We start from the raw sequence: 22666 nt of genomic DNA, 5'->3' as shown, positions 1-22666 counted from the left end.
ACGAAGAGCTGGAGGTGCAGGAGGAGGTGACGCTGGAGCACCTCCCTGAGGCCGTGCTGCAGGACATCATCTGCATCTCCGGGTGGCTTGTGGAGTACGGCCGTAACCAGGGTAACCATCCCTCTCTCCTGGCAGCCACTAGGGGGCAGTCTCGCAACGGTTCTCTTCAGTTTAGTTCAGATTGATTTTGTGAGAATTGATTTCACCAGCCCACACGTGTTGGTTTAGTGCGAAAGATATTTGTGTATGTGTGTGTGTGTGTGTGTGTGTGTGTGTGTGTGTGTGTGTGTGTGCATGTGCATGCACACAGTAGCTGACTGAGGGATTGTTCAGTGTAGTTTTGACAGGGCAGGGCAGTGAGGAAGAAGAGGACACTCTGTCAGACAAGAAGTGTGAAGCTCAGAGGAAAACGCAGTCTTTAGACAGAGACCTGCCAGTGGTCACCCTTCTGGCCCTGACAAAGATGGCCGCTCGCTGGAGGACTGGCAGGCGGAGGTCGATGTTCTTAGACAGGCTCCTATCGCTGGCATCTGCCCAGTCTCACAGCAGAGGCAGGGTCCTGGAACACAGGAGTAAGTGGGAGAGAGTCAGACAGGTGACAGGCCACCTTAGGCCAACAAACACTTTACAACTGCTCAGTGAGTAAGAGGGTTGCAAAGAGATGTAGAGAACCATTAAAAATATAAGCCAACACATCTTTCTAAAACATCAAGAATTTAATGTAGTAGATAATTTAAAGCCCACTGAACCATCCATGTCTTTGACTTTTCCTTTTGGAATTTATTCATATCTATTGTGCAATCCCTTCAAACTAACTTGTTCTATCCCCTCATGTTTTCCGCCTGTCTTAAAGTGCTTGCTTGCCTTTCATTTCTCTCACTCATGAATGTTCCTCTCCTGCAGTCTGTGCAAGTGCCCTGTGCCCATTTCTCTTTCTCACTCTCACATTCAAACGGACTTAATTCGCACGGTAAGACAACCACAGGGGGTACATGGATGGTGGCGTTAAGAAAACACTCCCCTGCCATTTGTATACACCCAGAGCAAAATGGGAAATGGTCCCACAGTTAATGTAATCTCCCTCTCGCTGTCTCTCTGCAGACTTCATGACGGTGTACTTCCAGGTGCGCTCCTCCCAGCTGGATCGCTCCATTAAAGGTCTGAAAGAGCACTTTCGCAAGAACAGCGCCTCCTCCGGGATCCTCTACTCCCCCGCCGTGCCCAACAAGCGCAAGGACACGCCCACCAAGAAGGCTCCTAAGAGACCAGGTCAGAGGGAGCTCCCCTGTCCCACCAGTCAGCCGCGCTTCTCCAATCTCACCCCCTACCTGTCAATCAAAAACCGGCCTTGAGCACCCACAGACCCTCACTAACCACTACTGATTGGCAACTGCCACATCGGACCAGAAATATCCGGCGGTTAGCGTATGTGTGTGTTTGTGTGCCTGTGTACAGTATGCGTGTACATATGGAGTACGCATACCTGACCGAGGTTAAACAAGTGTTTGAAATACTTTCACTCTTTCGATGCAGGTCAAGCTTTAAAGGTCCCATATTGTGAGAAATACTTTGACATGTGGATTATAAAAGAGTTGAAGGTGCTATAGAAACACTCTGAAAGTATCAAAACACAATCCCTATGAAGTGAATTTGCATTTAAACAGGCCGTTTGGACATCCAAGTTGTGATGTCACAACGATGCACGCATTCACATATTTGCACGGCCCTTGTAGCAGGAACAAATCCAAGCACTCGGTTGTGTTCCGTTTGTTGCAGAGCTAGCCAGCCAATCAGAACAGAAGTTCACTGATAATAAGGAGCTTTAAAGGCACAGTCACTAAACAGCCTGTTCTTGATAAAACTCATGGGAGGCGCTGGAGAATGGACATATAAAAATGGAAAGAGATTATTTTTGCTACTTAAAACCACAGAAATGTATTCTTATTGATATCAGGACCACAAATAAAACCCTGGAAAGGTGTTCAATATCGGACCTTTAAACGCATGCCCCCCCAAATTATAAATTATTATGAATATACCTTGTAATATACTACGTATTGGTTAAAATGGTTTTGTTTGAAACATTTAGTAATCTGCCCTAATTTTACTTGTTTCTAAAAGGGTTGAAGTATAGCAAATTATTAGAGTTTTGATTTGTATGTATGTATGTGTGTGTGTGTGTGTGTGTGTGTGTGTGTGCGTGTGCGTGTGCGTGTGCGTGTGCGTGTGCGTGTGCGTGTGCGTGTGCGTTTTCTGTCATTTCTGCGCTCTGTCCCTGTGTTACTTTAACCTCCTCAGTTTCTAATCGTCCTGTTCTCTCTCTCCTTGTTTTTATTTGCGTGATGACCCTCCCCTCACTCTAGTCTACATTCCAGGTAAAGACACAGCTTTTAGCGTGCCACGCCCCATCGCTTGCTTCTGTTTGCCATATCACCACGGCAGCAGCCCTAGTGCTCATCCCTGCTAGCGCTGTATGTCTATTACAGTGGCATTTCACATAGCCCTGATGGAGAGCTCTCTGGATTCATTATGCACGATTCTAAGCTGGCTGTTAAACGAGTCATTTATTTGGCCAGTCCTCTTTAGACAGAGATGTGGTTTGGCTCTGACTCAGAACTGCTCCCGAGCTGTGCAGTCATGTGTCCATGAGAGAGGACTGACTAGAAAATAGTTTTTCTATTTAAGTTTATAAGTTTCTGTAAAAGTTTTTAAATCAGGGGCACAGTGGCTTACCAGTTCTCTGGGGTTTCCTTAATTTCACTTTAGAATTGTATATTTAATTAACGTCTGCAGACAGCAGAAGAAATGCGAGCGGGAAAATAGTTGGTAGTTTTAGGTTGACGCTATGCCTTGTGTCGCAGGCTATAAGAAGTATGGGGTCAGAGTGCATGGTAATTAATAAAGTCAGGGTTATTTCGCTGTCTCGTTCCGCTGCTCAGTCACACAGCTCTCCAGCCGTAAACGACCGCTTTGTCTTCGTCACGTCGTTGCTCCTGCTCTGTTCTTGGCGACCGGCCGCTCGCCCTCCGCTGAGTACTAGTAATTGATGCTGTGAGCCACCATTTTAGTGAGGCTAAAAACCTCTCTAAAGGCTGTTCACAGATAAGGTAATCGGTCGGAATTTTGGACACACCTGGCTTTTTCCTGCTTTTTCCAATTAGAGGAAATAAAACATCGTTTGCCATAAAACAAGTCGTGTTCAAAGTGCAGATCCTCAGCTTGTATGAAAGAGTATTTTTATACATTTTGGTTTCACCATGGAGTAATTGTTATTTGGTAGCATATCCTTTCAACATCACAGTCTGGATATCTTGCTTTCAGGTTACCTTACGAGCGATACTAAATCCTCTTTGCATTTAAATGGATCTCTATGGGAATTGGGGGGTGGGACGTAATTCGGTGGTAAATTACGATGTAAATGATGAATGCAAAACATGACTACTTTATTTGACATTGTTCATTTGTCTCAAACATTGAAGAGGGGGGGGGGGGGTATAATAAGTCACATTAATTAAAGCTGAGTATCTAAACTGACCATATGTGAATTGTTTAATATTATATTTCCTCAGTTTGTCCTGAATAAAGTAAAAACTGAGAAGGGCAAGGTGTGTTCAAACGTTTGACTGGTACTGTACATATTTGTAAAATTGCACAGGATAGCTCCAGAAATATTTGCAACCTATTCTCCGTGCGGTCTGAAACTGTTTGTTTACTACAGTGTGGCTATAGTGCTGTGTTCTGGTTATACCTTTTCGTGCACACTGCTGATGAAGTCTGCCCTGTTGCCTGCACATAGACGATGATTGCGGGGCTGTTTGAGCTTGACGTAATGCTGCTGGGAACTCCGTAGTCTCTCCGAGAAAGAGCACAGAGTGTCTCCACTCACTGGCAGGGCTGCGAACATTACATCCCCACCACACCCGTTGCTGTATCCATTCATACTGGCATGTATGTTACCACAGACTAATCAGATGGTCACCTCTCTCCTACTGACCGACCTTCTTCCGACAAGGTTAGCAACAGAGCCGTGCAGGCTTATACGTGGTGCAGAAGTGGGAATGTTATGCTGTAAGGGAAGGGAAACCGCACTGCACCGGTGTTGGGAGTTAGGGAGTGGACCGTCTGGTTGGTCAGCCGTACGGGGTGGTGCAGGGCAGGAAAGGGCCTGATGATGTCACAAAGCTGTTCCGGAGTGTTTCGCTGCATGAAGGTCACGCTTCCATAAATTTCATTCGATTTTTCAACCCAGTAGGTGAAGTTGCTGCACTACTGACTACTTACTAACATACTCACTGAACACTGATATGTTTAACACTGCTGTATGTTATATGCTTCCTGTATAACTGTGACATGAGCCTATTCAAGTTATTTTTAGTTATAGAAACTAAACTGGATTACTGTGGATGAATGACTGTAATAACAGCATTGTACATTAATGCATTGTATTAATTGTTTTGTGTTTGTTTGGCTGTGTTCTGTATTGATAATTAACATGTACCCTTTGTTTGCTGTGCCCTTATGGAGCGGAGTCTGTGTCGTAGCTGCTTGGTGTTGTGCTGTGTGGCATAGCCACAGTTTTGTACGGTTTCTGTCGTGTCTCTGTGTCGGGGGTGCTGCTCCAGCGCTCTTTCTCTCTCCGAGCTGTGGTGGCGGTTGGGTCAGTGGTGGAACGGCAGTGATGGTGGATGTTCTTCGCTCACTTTCTAGCTCTCCTCCTCTCTTCTTCCTGTCCCCCCCCCCCCCCCCCTCCCCTTCCCTGCCTTGTCCGGGGCCATTTCCTCTCTCTCCCTGCAACCCCACCCCCACCCCTCACCCCACTGGGCGTACTACCCCTCTTCCTGCTGGGTCTCTCTCTCCTTCTCTGCGGGACGCTAAGGAACGATCCGGAAGGCTCAGAACCTTCTGAAACAGTACTCACAGCACGGGCTGGATGGGAGAAAGGGGGGTTCTAACCTCACTCCTTTGGAAGGTAACTGCTCCTCTTTTCCGTGCTATTTCGGTGTCTCCCCCCCCCCCCCCCCCCCCCACTCGGCCCTCCTCTCAACTCCTCTACGCGGGCGTCACTCGCATCCCCCGAACCTGCGAGGTTCTGTTGGGACAGGCTGGAACTGACGTTTGCTCACAGTAGCTTTGGTGGTACGTAATTCACCTGCGCGCAAGTGTTTTTACTGGCTGACCGGTGTACTTTATCCTCTCTGACGTAGAGGAGCTTGGCACTTTGGCTAGCATCGATTCTTTCCACGGATTTCGGGAACCTAGTGAAAAGCTTGTGAAAACATAAGACCTTGATTAATGGTGCGCAAACCCCAAAGCTTCTGTGACTGCCGTTGTTCCAGCGGGAAAAAACGGGTTTGTGTGAAGCAGCGTACTAACCTCCACACACCAGGGTCCCCACCCCTGGGGCCCCTCGCTGCTTCCCCTGCTGGGTGCTTGGTGGCCGGTGTGTGTCTATCAGGAAAGTCCCAGGTTCGACCCCTTGGCCCCGAAAGTGACCCAGGTTTAACCTTGGTCATGTGACACCCACTAGGTCATGATCATGACCTCAGAGTCAAACACCTCTCTGATGCCCTGAGTGAGAAGCAGGGGGCATCTGCAGGTGAGTACGGCCAAGAGGAGCCATGGTAACGGGGCGTCTTGGTGTTGACTGGGTTACTGGGGAAGGTCAGCTGCCAGTTATAGACTACAAGTTATTTAGCCTAGACACTTGACAAACTGTCTGTAATCAGACCCGTTTCATCCTTTAATAGATGCATGCCTTTGTTATAAATAACCCTTTCATAGTATGCCATTTTATCACCTCCGTATTAAACCTGCAAATGTATGTTATTGAAATGTACATACAAATGCATTGCAAGTTGGTGATGAATGTTAACCCGCTGTGCATGCTGGTATTATACCGGTTTACACTGCAGAAAGGCCAGTGCATGCTGGTATTATACTGGTTTACACTGCAGAAAGGCCAGTGCATGCCGGTATTATACTGGTTTACACTGCAGAAAGGCCAGTGCATGCTGGTATTATACTGGTTTACACTGCAGAAAGGCCAGTGCATGCTGGTATTATACTGGTTTACACTGCAGAAAGGCCAGTGCATGCCGGTATTATACTGGTTTACACTGCAGGAAGGCCAGTCATGCTGGTATTATACGGCTTTACACTGCAGAAAGGCCAGTGCATGCTGGTATTATACTGGTTTACACTGCAGAAAGGCCAGTCATGCTGGTATTATACGGCTTCACACTGCAGAAAGGCCAGTGCATGCTGTTATTAGGTGCTGTTGTGCCCTAGTTCTAACAAAGTATATGTTGCAGGAATCTGTATCAGCCCAGATATGAACAGAGACAACCTAAAGGACAGTTGATAGGACACTATGTGTGCATCTCTGAAATGAAAGATTAATGTACATTGAGGCTATTATAAGAGATCACAGGTGCTGGACCAAAGTGAGATTTAAATTGTTCCAAGGTGTTCATTGAAGCCTGGTATCCATAGCACAGGTCAACATCGATCTGTCTCCACACTGGTACAGTTGATTGGTAGATGTGCTATGCATTACGTTTGAAGGTGAGGGTAGATGTGGTTGAATATAGTGAGATTAAGTTTTACTTTAGTTAAATGTTAAAGCTGTGTAAGTGTTAGTGAAACAGGAGCCAGTCTTGTGCAGATACACAGATAACTGAAGTTCATTGGTGATATGAAATAATAAGGGTAGCTGTGTGTACAGAAGTAGATGAAGGAGGTGAGGTGAGGGGCAGATGTGGTCAGACGCTCTGTCCCCGTGCCCCTAGGGAAGGATGACGTGCTGGACATCGAGATCGACTCCTACATCCACTGCATCAGCGCCTTTGTGAAGCTGGCCCACAGCGAGTACGCCCTCCTGACGGAGATCATCCCAGAACACCACCAGAAGAAGACCTTCGACTCGCTCATCCAGGTCAGAGGTCAACCTGGGGTCACCGGTGGGCGGTTGTCCGCTGTTATCAGCAGCAGCGGTTGTCCTCCGTTATGAGACTCTTCACGTGCCTCTTCTTGGTGACGGTGCTTCTGTTCCTTTGTCAGGAGCTGAAGGTGGTGAATTCTTCACTGCGATGGCTCTCTTCGTCTGAACTTGTTACTACATTAGTCACGTTTCTTTAATAAATCATAGGAACTCGATGGCAATCGCTGGGGGGGGGTGAGGTGGAGAAAGAGGAGCGCGAGAAGGATGCCTGTCCTACGGAGGGCGGATGTGGAGGGTGAGGGTGCCCACCGTGGCTGTCGATGCCCTCCAGTTGACCCCAGGCTTGTGGGCTGTGTTCCTGCAGGGGGCGCTGGACAACCTGATGCTGGAGGGTGATGACATCGTGTCGGCGGCGCGACGGGCCATCATGCGTCATGACTACTCGGCCGTGCTCACCATCTTCCCCATCCTGCGGCACCTGAAACAGACCAAGGCCGATTTCGACTCTGTGCTCCAGGTATGCCCGGGGCTGTGTCCGCAGTGCTCTAGGTATGGGCTAATTTAACTCCGTGAAGGAAAAACGTAATTCCATCTGGAATCTACTCTGGAATCCTCAGATGTCAACAAGGAATTGATCAATCAGCACTGGGGGAAGTCTAGATTGAAATATTATTGAAATATTATGCTTCAGAGGTTTAGAAAGAGAAATTTTTGATAAACATGATAATTCTTAGTCAGAATCAGGTGAACTTGTTCCCTCAGAATGAAAACATGTTCCCTCAAATTGTGATATAAATTGTCTCCAGGGTACGGCCGCCAGCACCAAGAACAAGCTGCCCACCCTGATCACCTCCATGGAGACCATTGGAGCTAAAGCTCTGGAGGAGTTTGCTGACAGCATTAAGGTAGGCCTCCCCAAAGATTGTGTACCACAAGAAGTGCTGGTCACGCGCTGTCCATTCCATGATTCTCCAAAGCGCTGTGGCATTGAGGGTCCCTATGCATGCTGAAGGTGTATTTTATTTCTCAAAAAATATTCACCATAATCATCTATAATGGAAAGAGTGCCTTATTTTTAATTCAGTCAATTCAGGTTTAAAGGAATGTTTACATGGATACTTTTGCTATGCATGTCCCTGTCGTGTGGAAGAGAGGTTTTGTCTTATTTCCACTAACCCCTGTCAAACATGTGCATTATCAGAGGACTGTCCAAGCTGCAAGTATTGTATTTTGATTGTGAACCGTACATGGCTTTCAATGTATGGGTGTGATGTGATTAAGCCCTTTACATGAACATGCATATGAGGTCCAGCATTTTCTCTGGTGATGTTTCTGTGGATAGTCTACTCTAGTGAAAACACCCCTTTTGATGAGTGTCTGATTTCTTGCCCTTGCAGAATGATCCTGACAAGGAGTATAACATGCCTAAGGATGGAACCGTTCATGAACTCACCAGTAATGTGAGAGCACACACAAAGATACACACACACGCACACCACCCAAGGGCAAGGGCAAGGTCACCTCTGAAACACTGTCCAACAAAACATTTTCATTTCCCGTGGTTTAGGATGGGAGGACAAGGGAATTTCAGTATTGAGGGTTAGGTGGAGACTTTCATTGGTGAGGTTCTGTGGTGAGGTTCTAGGAGGGACAGTTTCAGTGGTGATGTTTTTATGAGGGAGATTTCAATGATGAAGGTTTAGGAGGGAAATATCAGTGGTGAAGGTTTTGGTGGGACATCTCTTGAGTTGCAGTCAAGTGCTTTGTATGTACTGTTTTTTTGAGGGTGTAGCCTGGATGTGACTCTGGTTCTCTGGTACCTCCAGGCCATCCTGTTCCTGCAACAGCTGCTGGACTTCCAGGAGACTGCCGGAGCCATGTTGGCTTCCCAAGGTAGCTGGGCTGTGGAGGGCCAGTCTCCTGTTCCCCAATTCTACAACCTCCACTGACCACCTCCACTGACCACTGCATCAATGACTACCTCCAACACAGACCCACAGAATTACTGACCACCTCCAGGGCAGACACACAGCATCACTGACTACTTCCAACACAGACCCACAGAATTACTGACCACCTCCAGTGCAGACACACAGTATCACTGACCAATTCCAAATGATTACAAAATCATTGATTTTATAAATGAACAATTCAAATCATTCTTTAAGGAAACCTTTTATCCAGTAAGTCAAGGGCAAAAGTGTTTAGAGGGTTTTCAGATGTCCACTCCACAATGAAAGGTTTTGTTTGTTAGTGATGAAAACGGCGTGCACTGGTGTATATGGTGAAGACCCTCCCCTTGCTCCCCAATCCCGTAGCTGTGTTCCGTCAGTGTGGGCCATTACCCCCCGAGTTTCTCTTTTCCTGCTCTGTCCATTTCCTCTCTTAGTTCTGCTTTTGGGCCACCAGGGGGAGCCCAGTCATCACTAGCTTGCATTCACTGACTTTCCCTGCTTCTGTTAAGGCTTGAATTCACATGCAGATGCTAATGTTAACCTGCAAATGATGGCTTTCCATTTTTCTTTACCACCAGTGTGGGGAGTGAATGTTGAGCTCGCCAGACTAAGTTAGAGAAAAAAAAAAAAAAAAGGAACACCCGTATTCATTTCTATATCAAAGTTATGTTGAGGAGTACTGAGTGAAGTGAATCCACGCCCGTCTCAGACTTTCGCTGGTGACCCCTGCTCTCAGTGCCAGTTGCGGCTTTTGAAGGTACTGCTGTTGCCAAGATCTTTCCATTTCAACAGGCTGATCTTTGCTTTGAACAGTAGCCTTCTTGAAATGACATCAAAAGCATCCACTGTTATTGTGTGGAGTCTCTAGGATTTAACAGCAGGTTCATTGCCACTGCCCGTTCCTCTGGCTTCAGTGCTGAAATCCCCCCCCCCCCCCTCCCAGCATGGTTCTCCCTGCCCTCTGCAGTGCCATAACACCCCCGACACACACACACACACACACACACACACACACACACACACACACACACACACTCACACACTCTCTCTCACACACACATTCTCACACACACGCATGCACACTCATACGCACACCCACACGCACACACTCATTCACGCACACACGCACACGCACACACACACACTAACACTCACACAGACTCACACACACACACACACACACACACACACACACACACACACACAGACTCACACAGACTCACGCAGACTCACGCAGACTCACACACACACACTCACACTCACACAGACTCACACACTTATACAACATGCTGGCTCCTAATCCCCCGAATGCACACCTTGTGACCCGCCCTGTCCTCTCTTCCTTTGCTTTACTCCTGTTCAGCCCAGCAGCCCCCTGCTCCCTGCACCTCCTCCTCCTTCTCCTCCTGCTCCCTCGATCTCAGGCTGTGGTGGCTGTGCTGACTGTACTAATCAGACTTTCTAACCTGTTTTGCACTCTTCCTCTTTTCCCCCCTCTTCCTCTCTGGCCTCTGACTTGTAGTCCTTGGCGACACTTACAATATTCCCTTAGACCCCAGAGGTAAGCGCGGCCCCTTTTTTTGAAGGTGGGGGCTAAAAGAGGGAGGGGCTGTAGGGCGGTGGTGGTTGGGGGGGGGGGGGGGGGGTGGCGTTGGTTGGTTGTGTGTTGGTGAGAGGAGTTTCACTAGAGCCAATTGGATTTAAGTCCACTATCATGAACACAGCCGTCTTTTCAATGTTGTGGGGTTTGATCTGGGCCATTTTTTTTTTCATTTTTTACTGTGTTTAGAATTTAGAAGTGTGATGTCATTCAATGTCATGGTTATATAGTAGATTCATCATGTGTGTTTATGGCAATGCAGTGGTTTCTGGAGAAGTTTTGAAGTTTTAACAAGGAAAGTGGTTTCTTTCTGTAAATGTTTGAGGTTATTGCACATTATGCAGTTCCAGCAATATTATGTACGATTCCCTCCTAAATGGCATTAATTATTACTTTCTATATTCTTATTTTAGGAATTAGGACCACACAGATTAATAACCTGCATAGTCTTTAGAAACTGTTAAATTTTTCCACATGGAATATAAATTTGCATTAGTGTAATTTTCATGGGATGGATGAAATGAGTGAGTTTTGGGTAATGAAGCATAACTTTGACTGAATCGGCCATTTTGTGTTGTTGTTTTCTCAGAGAGCAGCTCGTCGGCCAGCAGCTACAGCTCGGAGTTCAGCAGAAGACTGCTCAGCACATACATCTGTAAGGCCGTTATGTTCAACAGTACTTTTAATATCATGCTATTTTCGCTGTCAGCTCTGTCAACAGCATAAAAGGTGACCAGCAAAGCAGCCTCTCTGTTCTTTCACACAGTCTCTTTCTCTTCCCCTCTCCTTTCCTCCTCCTCTCTTTCAATCACAGTCAATTGGAAACCTGTATGCTTTCTTCTGTGGTTAATTCTCACTGTGCCACGCCTGTAGAAACTGTTCAGAGTAAGGCTACATTAGGCACTGAAGAACTGAAGCCGCCAGCGACCCCTGTTCTGTCCTTCAAAGTGTCGCCTCTTGAGAAACCGCAGCAATTTGATTGGTTAAACTGGCCTATGTTTATATCAGCTTGGCAGCCCCATAAATTGTGTTGTGAAGCCATTGCTTGCAAGGCAATGCATTTTCAGGCCTGGGTCTAGAGTGCAGGTTGCCATGGTAACTGAGGGAAAATAGAGGTGGCATCATTGGGATTTGTAATCTAGGAGGCAACATTACACAGGTAAGTGGGTTCTGTGGCGTAGGGAATTGCCAATGATTGGGTATAATGTAATGTTATGGCTCTTGTGTGCTGTTTGAATGTGTAGGGAATGTGAAAGGAACTGTTTTGTTGACCTGCTTTATTTCAGCACGTTGCTCTGTGTGAACCTGGGCTATGTAGAATTGAACTGGTCTCTGTGTCATAAAGTATAATCTCACGCATGCACATCCTGTTGGGATGTCAGATACGTGGTAAATCAGATGACTGAACATGATGAAATGTTACCATGGTGATAAAAACTGTTTGAAATATCAAATGCGTCATTCATTAAAAGCAGTAAAACAACACAGTTATCAGGCATAAATTATACACATTCAGCTTCAAAAACGTCTTCTACCTTTCTCCATTTACCTTTCAACACCTTGGCAAAGAGCCACAAAGTATTCCATGGCTATGCAGTTTAACGTACCTCGCAGGGTGTGGAACTCAAGGCAGCATTTCTCATTTTCTTTGCCCAACTTTTTTTGTGTTGACACTGTGGAGATCTGTCTGCTCAGTGAATGATTTGTCAGGGTTTGATTTAACTGCAGTGGGAATGGCTTTCTGTGAATAGTTCACAATTGTGTGGTAGTTCTAACATTGGTCTATTATGTAGTTTGGCTACTGTTGTAACATGTAAATGGGTTGGGTTGACCTTTCTGTGACCGTGGCTTTGTTTGGCTGCTTTTGGGGGTGTTGAGTGGAACGTTGTCTGTCCTGGGTGGGTTTATTTGAGTGCTGTTGGCGCAGTCGGTTTGGCTGCTTTTAGGGCTGTGAGTGGAACGTTGTCTGTCCTGGGTGGGTTTATTTCAGTGCTGTTGGCGCAGTTGGATGAAGCCCTATTCTCACATGCGAATGACTCTGCTTGCAGGTAAGGTTCTGGGGAACCTGCAGCTGAACCTCCTGAGCAAGTCCAAGGTGTACGAGGACTCGGCCCTGAGTGCCATCTTCCTCCTCAACAACTACAACTACATCCTCAAGTCCCTGGAAAAGTATGTGCTCCATAACATTACATTATTGGCATTTGGCAGACGCTCTTCTCCAGAGCGACATACAGTTGATTAGACTAAGCAGGAGACAATCCCCCTGGAGCAATGCCTTGTGCAAGGGCCCAAAGGCTGTGTGGATCTTATTGTGGCTACGCTGGGATTTGAACTACCGACCTTGCGTGTCCCAGTCGTTTACCTTAACCACTACGCTACAGGCCGCCCACTGAGTCCTCCCCACTCAGAATCGCACACAGACAGGGAGTACATGAGCCGAACCTGCAGAAAATTCAGCCGCAGGTCATTACAGACATGCTGGCTCTGTGCTCGCCGAATGCTGGCGCTGTGCTCAGTTCAGACGCTGGCAGACACAGACTCGCATAACACAGACACATTTTAGCGCATAGTGGCGGCCTGTAGCGTAGTGGTTAAGGTAAATGACTGGGACCCGCAAGGTCGGTGGTTCAATCCCCAGTGTAGCCACAATAAGATCCGCACAGCCGCTGGGCCCTTGGGCAAGGCCCTTAACTCTGCCTTGCTCCAGGAGGATTGCCTCCTGCTTAGTCTAATCAACTGTAAGTCGCTTCGGATAAAAGCGTCAGCCAAATGACGTGTAATGTAATGTGATTTTGCTGGTCTGCGTCTCACACACGTTGCAGGTCGGAGCTGATTCAGCTGGTGGGCGTGACAAACAGAAACGCAGAGGTGTCATACCGGGAGCTCATGGAGCAGCAAATGCAGATATACCAGCGCAGGTGAGCCAGACACGCCCAGTCCGTCGCTAAGCAACACGCAAGCTCTGACGCTCTGACACCACTGACAGTACAAGTTCAAATTCAACTCGACTATTTATGAGTGACTATGACTATTTATTTGCTCATAAGCACTTGTTTTGAATGTTTTGTTCAGGGGTCCGTTGCTAATGTGTTTTTATGCGTGTGCGTGTCTGCGTGTGTGAACGTGCGTTGCGTTACGTGTCGGCCCTGCAGCTGGCTGAAGGTGACTGAGTACGTGACGGACAGGAACATGCCCATCTTTCAGCAAGGCACCAAGGTGAGTGTGGCAATGCATCTGCACTTCATTCATTCTCAGGATTCTTGGCGGTATTCAGTCCAAGGTGCCATAGTAATTCTAAGGATATATAAATATTTTATTTCTTTTTCTTCATCATGACTGTAGCAATCATGCCCCATATAGAGAATCTTCAAACTACCAGCAATACTACCCTCAGTTAGAACCGGGGGGCCTGGATTTGTGTTCCTCATGTCCAAACATGATGCCACTGGTGTTTTAATATACGGGCTCTGTCTGTCTCTCTCCGCTGCAGCTGAAGGATAAGGAACGTCAGATGATCAAGGAGAAGTTCAAGGTGCCGTAAGATTCGTCTCTTGAGTCTACTGAAAGTTGACACGTCTGCTTTGTCACTGACAATACCTGCACCATTTTCTGTCGATTCGTGGTATTGCTAAAATGAATCCCTGCATTTACCCATGACCTTTGACCCTTGACCTTCTGCACCTGCAGGGCTTTAATGACGGACTGGAGGAGCTGTGTAAGATTCAGAAGGTGTGGGCCATTCCGGACAAAGAGCAGCGAGATGCTATCCGGCAGGCCCAGAGGAAGGTGGTGTCTGATGCCTACAGGTTCTTCTTGCACAGGTGAGTCATCGTCGCCTGGAGCTTCCATTAACCTCTTTAGACCTCTGCAGCAGCTGATTGAGATAATATTAAGCTCTGTAGGGCGTGTAGGAAATGCTGCTAGTGTTGCAGGCAGCAGAGATGCCTCCTTAGCCGTTAGGGACGAGATGACACCGAGCAGGCCTCAGGACGCGCGGTCATCTGGCCATAGCCAAAACTGCAGGCTGTTTCTTTGGCTTGATTATTGGTCTCTGTTAATCCCACTCTGTGCTTTCCCAGTAACCTGAGAACCTCGGCAAAGAAACTCAGTTCCTTGCCGGCTTCTCATTCGTTCATCTAGGCATTTTGCGGGTGCTCTTATCCATGCCATTAATGTACACGGAGTGGATATTTACATGCAGACCATTTACCGAAGCAATTTGGATTGCCTATCTCGAGTGAGGGTACGACAGCAGTGCTCTAGGAGTCGAATCCACAGCCTTCGAATTTAAAGCCCAGTCCCCTGACCATTACCCTGCTCTACAGCCTGCTGGGAATGCACAGTGTTTCAAGAACTACACTTCCAGTCACGCTCCCAGAGAATGAGAAGAGTTGAAAGGATGACGTGCAGGGACATTTGTTTGACGATTATTCTTTTATTTGTTTATTTATATTTGCACAGGTATGGCAACATATCATTTACCAAAAATCCAGAGAAATACCACAAGTACAGACCAGAACAGGTGGAGGAGATGATTGAGAGACTATTCGACACATCAGCCTGAGCTTATTAAGCCTTTACACCCGCCAAACCTCGGATCTCTGCCTCTTGCTGAATTGCATTCTGGGAGTCTGATGTTTGTTTGTCTTTTCTTTAAAATGTGTATATATTATTTTCCATTATTGTTGGGACCTTGCTAATCTAATAAAATAATTGATCTTGAGCTGTACTGATGGACTCAAAGTACATTAATTATCTCTCTCTAGCATTTAGAAGACTTCCCGTGGAAGTTTTAATAGCTGAGCCAATTCAATTTCTCTCCGCTTAGCCACTTCACATTTTGATTGATGTTTGCTCCTGAGTTGTTACAATTGCTGTTACAATTCTTAGTAGCAATGCATTCTATGTTTCTGTCTCACTGATGGCTACATGTGCTGATCCCCCCTGGAATTAGAGTGTTTGAAAACTTGAGAAATGTGAACGGTGTAGCATAGCATAGTAAGCATGTAGCATAGTAAAATTATGCTTAAATGGCAACACAACACAAATTTTTATGGACCAAATACAGAATACAACGTGTCGCCATTGTGACATGTCGCCATCAAATTCCTTTTGTTTTCCCCACACGTTAAAAGTCCAAGTTGTCCACGGCGCATACGTAATATTTGAACATGTACAACATGACACTAGCATATACGATGGAGCACAGCACATAGATCCAGAAGCAGACTTTGTCCACCTTGTTGGCGAGAGATTTTCGGCTGTGGGCGAGCTGATCTTGTTTTGCCAGGCCCTCCAGGTAGTTGGCCATTCTCTGAAGAGCGGTGTCTTCAGGCTTCAGGTGCGGCGCGGTGCTCTGCTCCTCCAGCTCAGAGTCTGCGTGGCCAGCCCGTCCGTAAATCACATTTTATTTCACATGGTGCGCATAAAAAAATAAGAATAAAAAATCATACACCATCTAACCATTTGTGAAATAAGGTATAAACACACTTTGCTTGAACAACATATAACAACTAATAAACAAATTGCCTTGAGGGCACAAAAGAAATCTCAATCATTGATCTGGTAAACAGTATCTTTTTTTTTTTTTTTTCATCGGCCAGACAAATATATTTATTTGGGTTGGTGAGGGCCGTTTCTGGCCATAATGGTGCCCTAGGCCAGGCCTGTAATATTGTACTTCCATGGAACTTCAACTCTGTGCCACATCATCATCAAGTAATGTTTGTCAGTTCTGAACTGCGCTTGACCTACCTGCACAAGCTGACCCCCCACATCCACACGCGATCTCTCAGCTCAGCGCTGCTTATATCTCCTCTTTTGTGCCCCTCTTGGCTGGTGTCGCTCGATGCGACCGTCTAGTTTGTTTATGCCTAAAAAGGGCTCTGGGAAGGGTAATGAGTTAAACGTAATGTTTACCTCCAGTGTTTGGGCTGTCCTCTGAGGGGGGCGGCTTGGCCCTTCGGGGGCACCAGCGGGAGAGGCTGAATGGCAGGATGGAGCCGTCAGCCACCAGACGGGTCAGCAACATAGACAGGATCATGCTGATGACCAGGCAGGTCAGACACACGCAGAAATGGTACCCTGCCAGTGTGCAAGAGGGCCGCGTTAGAACAGCAGGGGAACCGCGCAACACAAACGGTAATGTTCCTTTGTGAATGCACAACACGAACGGTAATGTTCCTGTGTCAACGCCCAACACAAACGGTAATGTTCCTGTGTGAATGCACAACACAAACGGTAATGTTCCTGTGTGAATGCACAACACAAACAGTCATGTTCCTGTGTCAACGCCCAACACAAACGGTAATGTTCCTGTGTGAATGCACAACACAAACAGTCATGTTCCTGTGTGAATGCGCAACACAAACGGTAATGTTCCTGTGTGCTTTCTACTGTGTATGTGTTCACAAGTTCTTTTGTCAAAGCAGACAATGGTGTGTTTGAGTTGTAACCATGGACAAGATATTTCTCTGTGTTCGCTGTACGCAAACCATGCAGCGTTGTGTGCTTATGAGAAAGAGCGCGCATGCAAGGAAGTTGGATGCAGGAAATACAAGTTTTCTGTGTGTGTGTGTGCGTATACATGTCTTTGTATGCTGGTGTGCATGTGTTCATGTTTTGTATACCTGTGCATGTACACGCGTGTGCAGAGTGGCACTCACGGATCAGAGGGCTACAGAGGCTGTCCCCGGGAAGAATGTCGGCGAGGATGATGAGGAACATGATGAAGCTGAGGACCAGCGTGACCTTGAAGGAGATGCGCTCCCCTCCGCCCAGCGGCAGAGAGAAGCTGGCGACGTCCGCCAGCATGACCAGAATGCTGGGGAGGATCAGCGTCACCGAGGGGTTAAACGACCTGGTGCTCATTGTCACCTGTTGGTTCAGATCCGGCGTGTACATGACTTCATACTGATACAGTCAAAATACACATTCATTCTCAGGGCATCACACTGCAAAAAATGATGCAAATTTCCTAATGTTACTGGAGTAGTCTCCAGTAATGCATGCATTTCATTTACATATATACATGCACTCAGTGAGCACTTTATTCGGTATTTATTAGACTATAGCATACCACTATTGTAATGCATGGCTATTTGTGCTACTTTCACCTTTCCGTCAGCTTTGACCAGTCTGACCCTTTTCCTCTGACCTTTCTCATTAACAAGGTGTTTTGGCTGCTCACTGGATGTTTTTTGTTTTGTTTTTTGATCAGCTTGTCAATGATCTTCCACTTTTTGAACCTCAACCTTCGTTGCTCTAGCAGTATATTTCCAGGCATTGTCTTTGATAACATAAAATATTTCTGGAGACTTAAGAATGGTTCTACTTCTGTCTGCAGTCATATCATCAATGAAGACAAGTAAGCCCATTCCACTGGCAGCCATGCAGGCCTAAGCAAACCATAATCTCACCTTTCTGTTCTTCAGGCTTGTCAGTGGTTTGCATCTTGTAGTATACCCTCTGTCATCCAGCTTGTGTAGTCTTCTACACATACTTTGACACATCTACACATGCATCCAGGAGAGTGTTTCTGATCTGTTGGGCCATTGTATTCTCCAGTCATCCACTACAGTGGTCTTCCTCGGTCTACTGGGTCTTTTGAAATAATTTACTACACCAGTAGTTTGTTAATAATGAACCAAACTGTTGACTTGTGCACACCCAGGGTTTTTGTAATGTTCCTGGTTGATTGATTTTCATTTCTGAGCCTTATGACGGCCAGCTTAAATTGCTTTACAGTACAGAACCAAAATAATGAAAAATGTGTCACTGTCCAATTACTCATTGTACTCACTGTGTACTCCCTATATATGGTTATAATTACGATAATCACTTGTATATAGTTGCATTCTAAGTCTTCTTAATGACTTGTGTTTGTTTTTGGTTAGATTTCCTTTTGGTCTGGTCAATGGAAAAATGTCAATGATTTATATATGTTTAGTTGAGCACTGTCCTCTCCTGCCTTTTTAGCATGCCAGCTTTTAGTTTACATTTTTGGTTTACTGCCCTGGTGCATGATGGGACTGTTTGGTGATTACCCAGAGGTATGTATTGCCCTTCTCATCTCTGATGTTGTCCACTGATTCCGTGCGCCAGTCTCCTCTTTCGATACCTTTCGGGTCGATCTTTCCGATATGAATTATGCTGCCACATCCTGCAATCACAACATTTATACATTATTAACCCTTCTGCGGCCACCGTTCCTTCATTCCCTGATGGGAGGATTGCTGTTCCTACCGAAAACGAATTATTTGTGTCTGGATTCTGTTGCCTTGAATTATGGAGGTTGATTGACTCATTGGTCTTTCTGCGCTTCAGAGTGATATCGGCACATGCAGGGTGGAGGATGTACAATTTTGAACCAACAGGGTATAACAATGATACAATGATCGTTTTTGGAACATTGGTTTTCAAGGAATTAGTTCCATCTGATTTCTGTTAGTAGAGACAAATGTAATAAATTATTTTTGTTTATTTTGATGATATTTGGGTAAGTGGCTGTTTGTTGCTCACCCATTGAGTCCTGTCCACTCAGGTAAATGGGGCAGGAGTCAGTGGTAAAAGGGTAGGTGTAGAGGTTGATGTCGCAGCCCACAATGATGTGCATCTGAACATGGTGCACCACAGTACCGTTGCTGAAGACCATCAGATCTTTAGTGCCAGGCTCCAACATCGAGCTCACCCTAAAATCACCAGGGGGTGCCAAAGAGCAAATGTATATCCCTCAATTAGGTATTTGCCATTTTGTTATTTCTCCTCACCTTGACTCACAATTAAATTAAATTCAAGGGTTTTCCTCACAAAGACAGTGTTAGGCAACTCCATCGATAACCAAAATGAACAAGCAAAATGGAAAACAGTTATTGAATTTCATGAAATGGAGGAAAAAATGTATTAAAAGAAGGACAAATCCTTTAAGTAGATTGAGATTTTAAGATTTTGTGCCATAGACTTACGCGTTCCTCACAGACAGGTGTGGAGTCCACACCTTTTTGGCAGGTAGAATCACCTGATCATACGGGTACATGGATTTGTTCCAGGCCAGGGCTGGGTCTTTCCAAAACTGCCACAGTCAGAAGACAAACATTGTGCACATATCCGTTTAACATGACATCTGAAAATCCCATCTCACTTGCTTTCCACCTACAATTTAAAACATTGGCCAAAACAATAGATTTGGAGCATCATAGTTGAAGGGAATTTTGATAATTTGTGGAGTTTTACTTTACTTTAATCAAGCTTTTACTTTACTTTCTAAGCAATATATTTTATTATTATCTTTGAAGTGCCTGTTGTACTGGTGTTGGATGTCTGACTGGTTCGAGATCTTCTGTTAGTGTGAGCATGCAGATAAGCACATATCCTTCGAAGACGATTATGCTGTGTGCAGACTGCTTTCATCCTAGCCTTTTCACTCCGCAGACTGCTAACTGTGCCCCTCCATCCGTGCAGACTGTGGGTGTCTGTATGAAGCAACACAGTCCTGAATGTTGGAATCTCTCTTGTGTGATGAGTCCATTGGATGAAATTAGGGCAAGCTCCCGGGATGAAACTATAGCCAATTGAGCAGTTGCCATCACCACTTAGGATGATCTGGCCTGGTTAGGATTTGCTATCAGGCCACACATGGCACGTCCACCCACAGGACCATTGCAGTCGCCTAATCATCACAGTACAATATCCACCTTATGTCTTTGGGTGTGGGTTATTGTTTTCCTATTTTTCCCCGCTAAAGTCAAAAGGATAACAATGTAACGTTGATCTACTGCTGTTTAATTGGACATTTTAAAGGATGTGTTTGTACAGGATGATGGACAGAAGTTATTCTCTGAGTATACAGTACGTACCATCTGCACCTTAAGAGTGCTGGTGAAGAGAAGTTTCTTGGTGTTCTGCAGAGAAAACAGACTATTAACCAAAAGCACGACCGTGATCCACAAAACAACAGTAAATATACTAATACTAAGACGACCATCACCACAACCAAATGACTACAACAGCCTCCAGCAGCAACTACACAGAAACGGCAAATCTTCAATTATCTCCAGCAGCAATAGAAAAACGACCAATTAACACTCAACCACAACCGTGCCATTGAAAGGTAAAAGATTGATTTGATTTACAAAATGTTTAAAAATCTTAATAGTTTTAGAGTATGACACTCACAACATCCACTGTTTGGTAAATTATCCGTTTCAGGAAAACATCCACGGTGCAGTTTTCTGACTGTGGCTGGCTGACAATATCCTGATCAATGAGTTTGTTGGAAAGACATCTCCTGGTCACACAGGTAGGGCTGGTCGCTATGCAGACTGAATAATGAAAGATGTCTCCGTGACACCAGAATCCTGTTTATCCTCACATTTATCAGTATTCACAGTTAGATCACATATACTCACTGAGCACTTTATTAGAATCTACTACTGTAGCCTATCCACTTAAAGTTATGATGCGTTGTGTGTTCAGAAATGGTCTTCTGCATACCACTGTTGTAATGTGTGGTTATTTGCGTTACTGTCACCGTCCTGTCAGCTTTGACCAGTCTAGCCAAACTCTAGAGACTAGTGTGATTGAAAATCCCAGGAGATCAGGAGTTTCTGAGATACTCAAACCACCCTGTCTGCCACCAACAATCATTCCATGGTCAAAGTCACTTAAATCAAATTTTTTTACCCATTCTGATGGTTGATGTGAACATTAACTGAAGCTCCTGACCAGTATCTATTCTATCATGATTGTATGCATTGCACTGCTGCCACACTATTGGCTGATTAGATAATAGCATGAATGATTAGGTGTAATAAAGTAAAAATGTTCCTAATAAAGTGTATATTTCACACTGAATATCAATCATAAGACTATTAACGCTATGTTTAGTTAACTGACAGCAGCAACAACAACATGTCAACTACGCTATGAATATATTTTTGAAAGTCAGTGAAATCACTGGAAATAATGATTCAAAAATAAAAAAAGACATTTTCTTCAAATTTCCTAAATGTAAGTACCAAACACTACAATCCTACTTCTTCGTTAGCAGTCTTCCAACTAAGATATTCAGCTAAAAAAACATTTTGATGTCAGAACCCACAAGTTTGTGCAGTGGTAAAAGTAAGGCACCTGTAAGGTGGAGGAGTGTGAAGAAACCAGTCAGGAACCCCTGGCTACCTGCTTCCATACTGGTGCTTCTGCAGTGCACAAAATACAGGTGTTACTGTAACTACCTCAAAAGCAGCAGCACTATGGATGCCTACCAGATAGCTAATCATGATGCTAATCATTGGTTAGGTCTCTGGTGCCATGCATCTGATCAGAAGAAAACTTACTAGAATTGTTTACCAATGTGTCAGTTTACAGTGCACTGACTAAGATCGATAGTATATTCTTCAATTATTGTACAGAAATTTAAAATACAAAAACTGACAAAAAGTTAGTTTACAATCTCGATATTACAGCATCATGCTTTCAAAAATGTAATTATAATTCTGTTGTTCATTTTGTTTTAAACATTAATAACTACTCCATGTTCTAAAATATACTGTATATTCACCGTGTCATGCACTGTTGCTTTCTCTTCTTTGAACCGACCTCTCTAGTTTAAGGTCTTCCTGCAACTTCACAATTTGAAAGATTAGGCTGTGACTCCAGGAGGAAGCAAGGCTGATTCTGAGCGCTGACTCCTCTCGTCCTTCTTCGCATTGGAAAGGTCAGGAGTCCTCTGTTCTCCTCAGACAGGGCAGGTCTTCTGCTTTGGATCCCTGTCATCTGCTGGTCTTCTTAAAAGGGCTGCTGCCATTTGTGTGTGTGTGGCATTATCTCCACCGGAAACAAATGAAAGCACATACAATGAGGGTATTCTACAAAGAGAGGTCATCAGGTGCTCTGCACACTCAAATTAATTAAAAAACAACAAGGATTGAACATGGTCCAAAACTGAGGTTGCATCATTCATGCTTGACTGCAGTTTCTATTGAGTATTTGACTCTCTAGCTTTCATTATGCACTGCTGAGTAAACAACTCTAATGACAAAATGTATATCCAATTACCTTTCTTTGGAGTGGTGCGTGTCCACCTGTGTGAAGACGGTCGGAGTGAAAGGTTTTAAAGTTGAGCTCTGATACCAGCCCTAGGTTGTCGGTAACAAGGCCACATTTGGGAAATGC

General features: G+C 45.2%; 2 protein-coding genes across 14 annotated transcripts in view; one reads left to right on the top strand and one right to left on the bottom strand.

The window, feature by feature from the left end:
* exoc7 (exocyst complex component 7) overlaps window positions 1–15224 on the top strand; it is a 17311-nt gene extending 2087 nt beyond the window's left edge. For 2 of the 12 annotated variants that reach the window (XM_061223410.1, XM_061223416.1), the window contains exons 5-20: window positions 1–111; window positions 1102–1269; window positions 4877–4969; window positions 6789–6934; window positions 7305–7457; window positions 7747–7845; window positions 8338–8400; window positions 8767–8833; window positions 10418–10456; window positions 11085–11150; window positions 12544–12664; window positions 13318–13413; window positions 13648–13711; window positions 13986–14027; window positions 14183–14316; window positions 14957–15224. The exon at window positions 1–111 is cut by the window's left edge and continues 112 nt beyond it. In XM_061223410.1, coding sequence (XP_061079394.1) covers window positions 1–111; window positions 1102–1269; window positions 4877–4969; window positions 6789–6934; window positions 7305–7457; window positions 7747–7845; window positions 8338–8400; window positions 8767–8833; window positions 10418–10456; window positions 11085–11150; window positions 12544–12664; window positions 13318–13413; window positions 13648–13711; window positions 13986–14027; window positions 14183–14316; window positions 14957–15059 — 1565 coding nt within the window. In that variant the 3' untranslated portion in view covers window positions 15060–15224. Of the gene's footprint in view, window positions 112–1101; window positions 1270–2363; window positions 2376–4876; window positions 4970–5527; window positions 5597–6788; window positions 6935–7304; window positions 7458–7746; window positions 7846–8337; window positions 8401–8766; window positions 8834–10417; window positions 10457–11084; window positions 11151–12543; window positions 12665–13317; window positions 13414–13647; window positions 13712–13985; window positions 14028–14182; window positions 14317–14956 lie in introns of all 12 variants that reach the window. The other 10 variants (XM_061223419.1, XM_061223420.1, XM_061223409.1 and 7 more) reach the window with 10 other exon arrangements.
* On the bottom strand, window positions 14927–22242 carry LOC133114228 (5-hydroxytryptamine receptor 3A-like). Of its 2 annotated transcripts, none has more exons than XM_061223426.1 (10): window positions 22053–22242; window positions 21623–21690; window positions 20669–20814; window positions 20350–20394; window positions 19459–19565; window positions 19016–19185; window positions 18541–18656; window positions 17161–17371; window positions 16415–16579; window positions 14927–15871 (listed from the first exon to the last, which is right to left on the bottom strand). In XM_061223426.1, exons 1-10 carry the CDS (start codon window positions 22058–22060, stop codon window positions 15624–15626), a joined length of 1284 nt encoding a protein of 427 aa, XP_061079410.1. In that variant the 5' UTR covers window positions 22061–22242; the 3' UTR covers window positions 14927–15623. The 2 variants fall into 2 exon arrangements, with proteins under 2 accessions (XP_061079410.1, XP_061079411.1); XM_061223427.1 differs by having other exon boundaries at window positions 22091–22242.
* Window positions 22243–22666: the final 424 nt, after the last annotated feature.

Source organism: Conger conger, chromosome 16 (assembly GCF_963514075.1).
Source record: "Conger conger chromosome 16, fConCon1.1, whole genome shotgun sequence".
Classification (NCBI taxonomy): domain Eukaryota; kingdom Metazoa; phylum Chordata; class Actinopteri; order Anguilliformes; family Congridae; genus Conger; species Conger conger.
This window is presented reverse-complemented; position numbering and strand designations above follow the sequence as displayed.

Bases quoted from the DNA above. Each gene is read 5' to 3' on its own strand.
- LOC133114228 (XM_061223426.1), bottom strand. The intron at 18,657-19,015 runs GTGAGCAACAAA...TTGTGATTGCAG, and splicing joins GAGTGGACAGGACTCAATGG to GATGTGGCAGCATAATTCAT. The intron at 17,372-18,540 runs GTAATCACCAAA...CTGAACCAACAG, and splicing joins AGGGCAATACATACCTCTGG to GTGACAATGAGCACCAGGTC.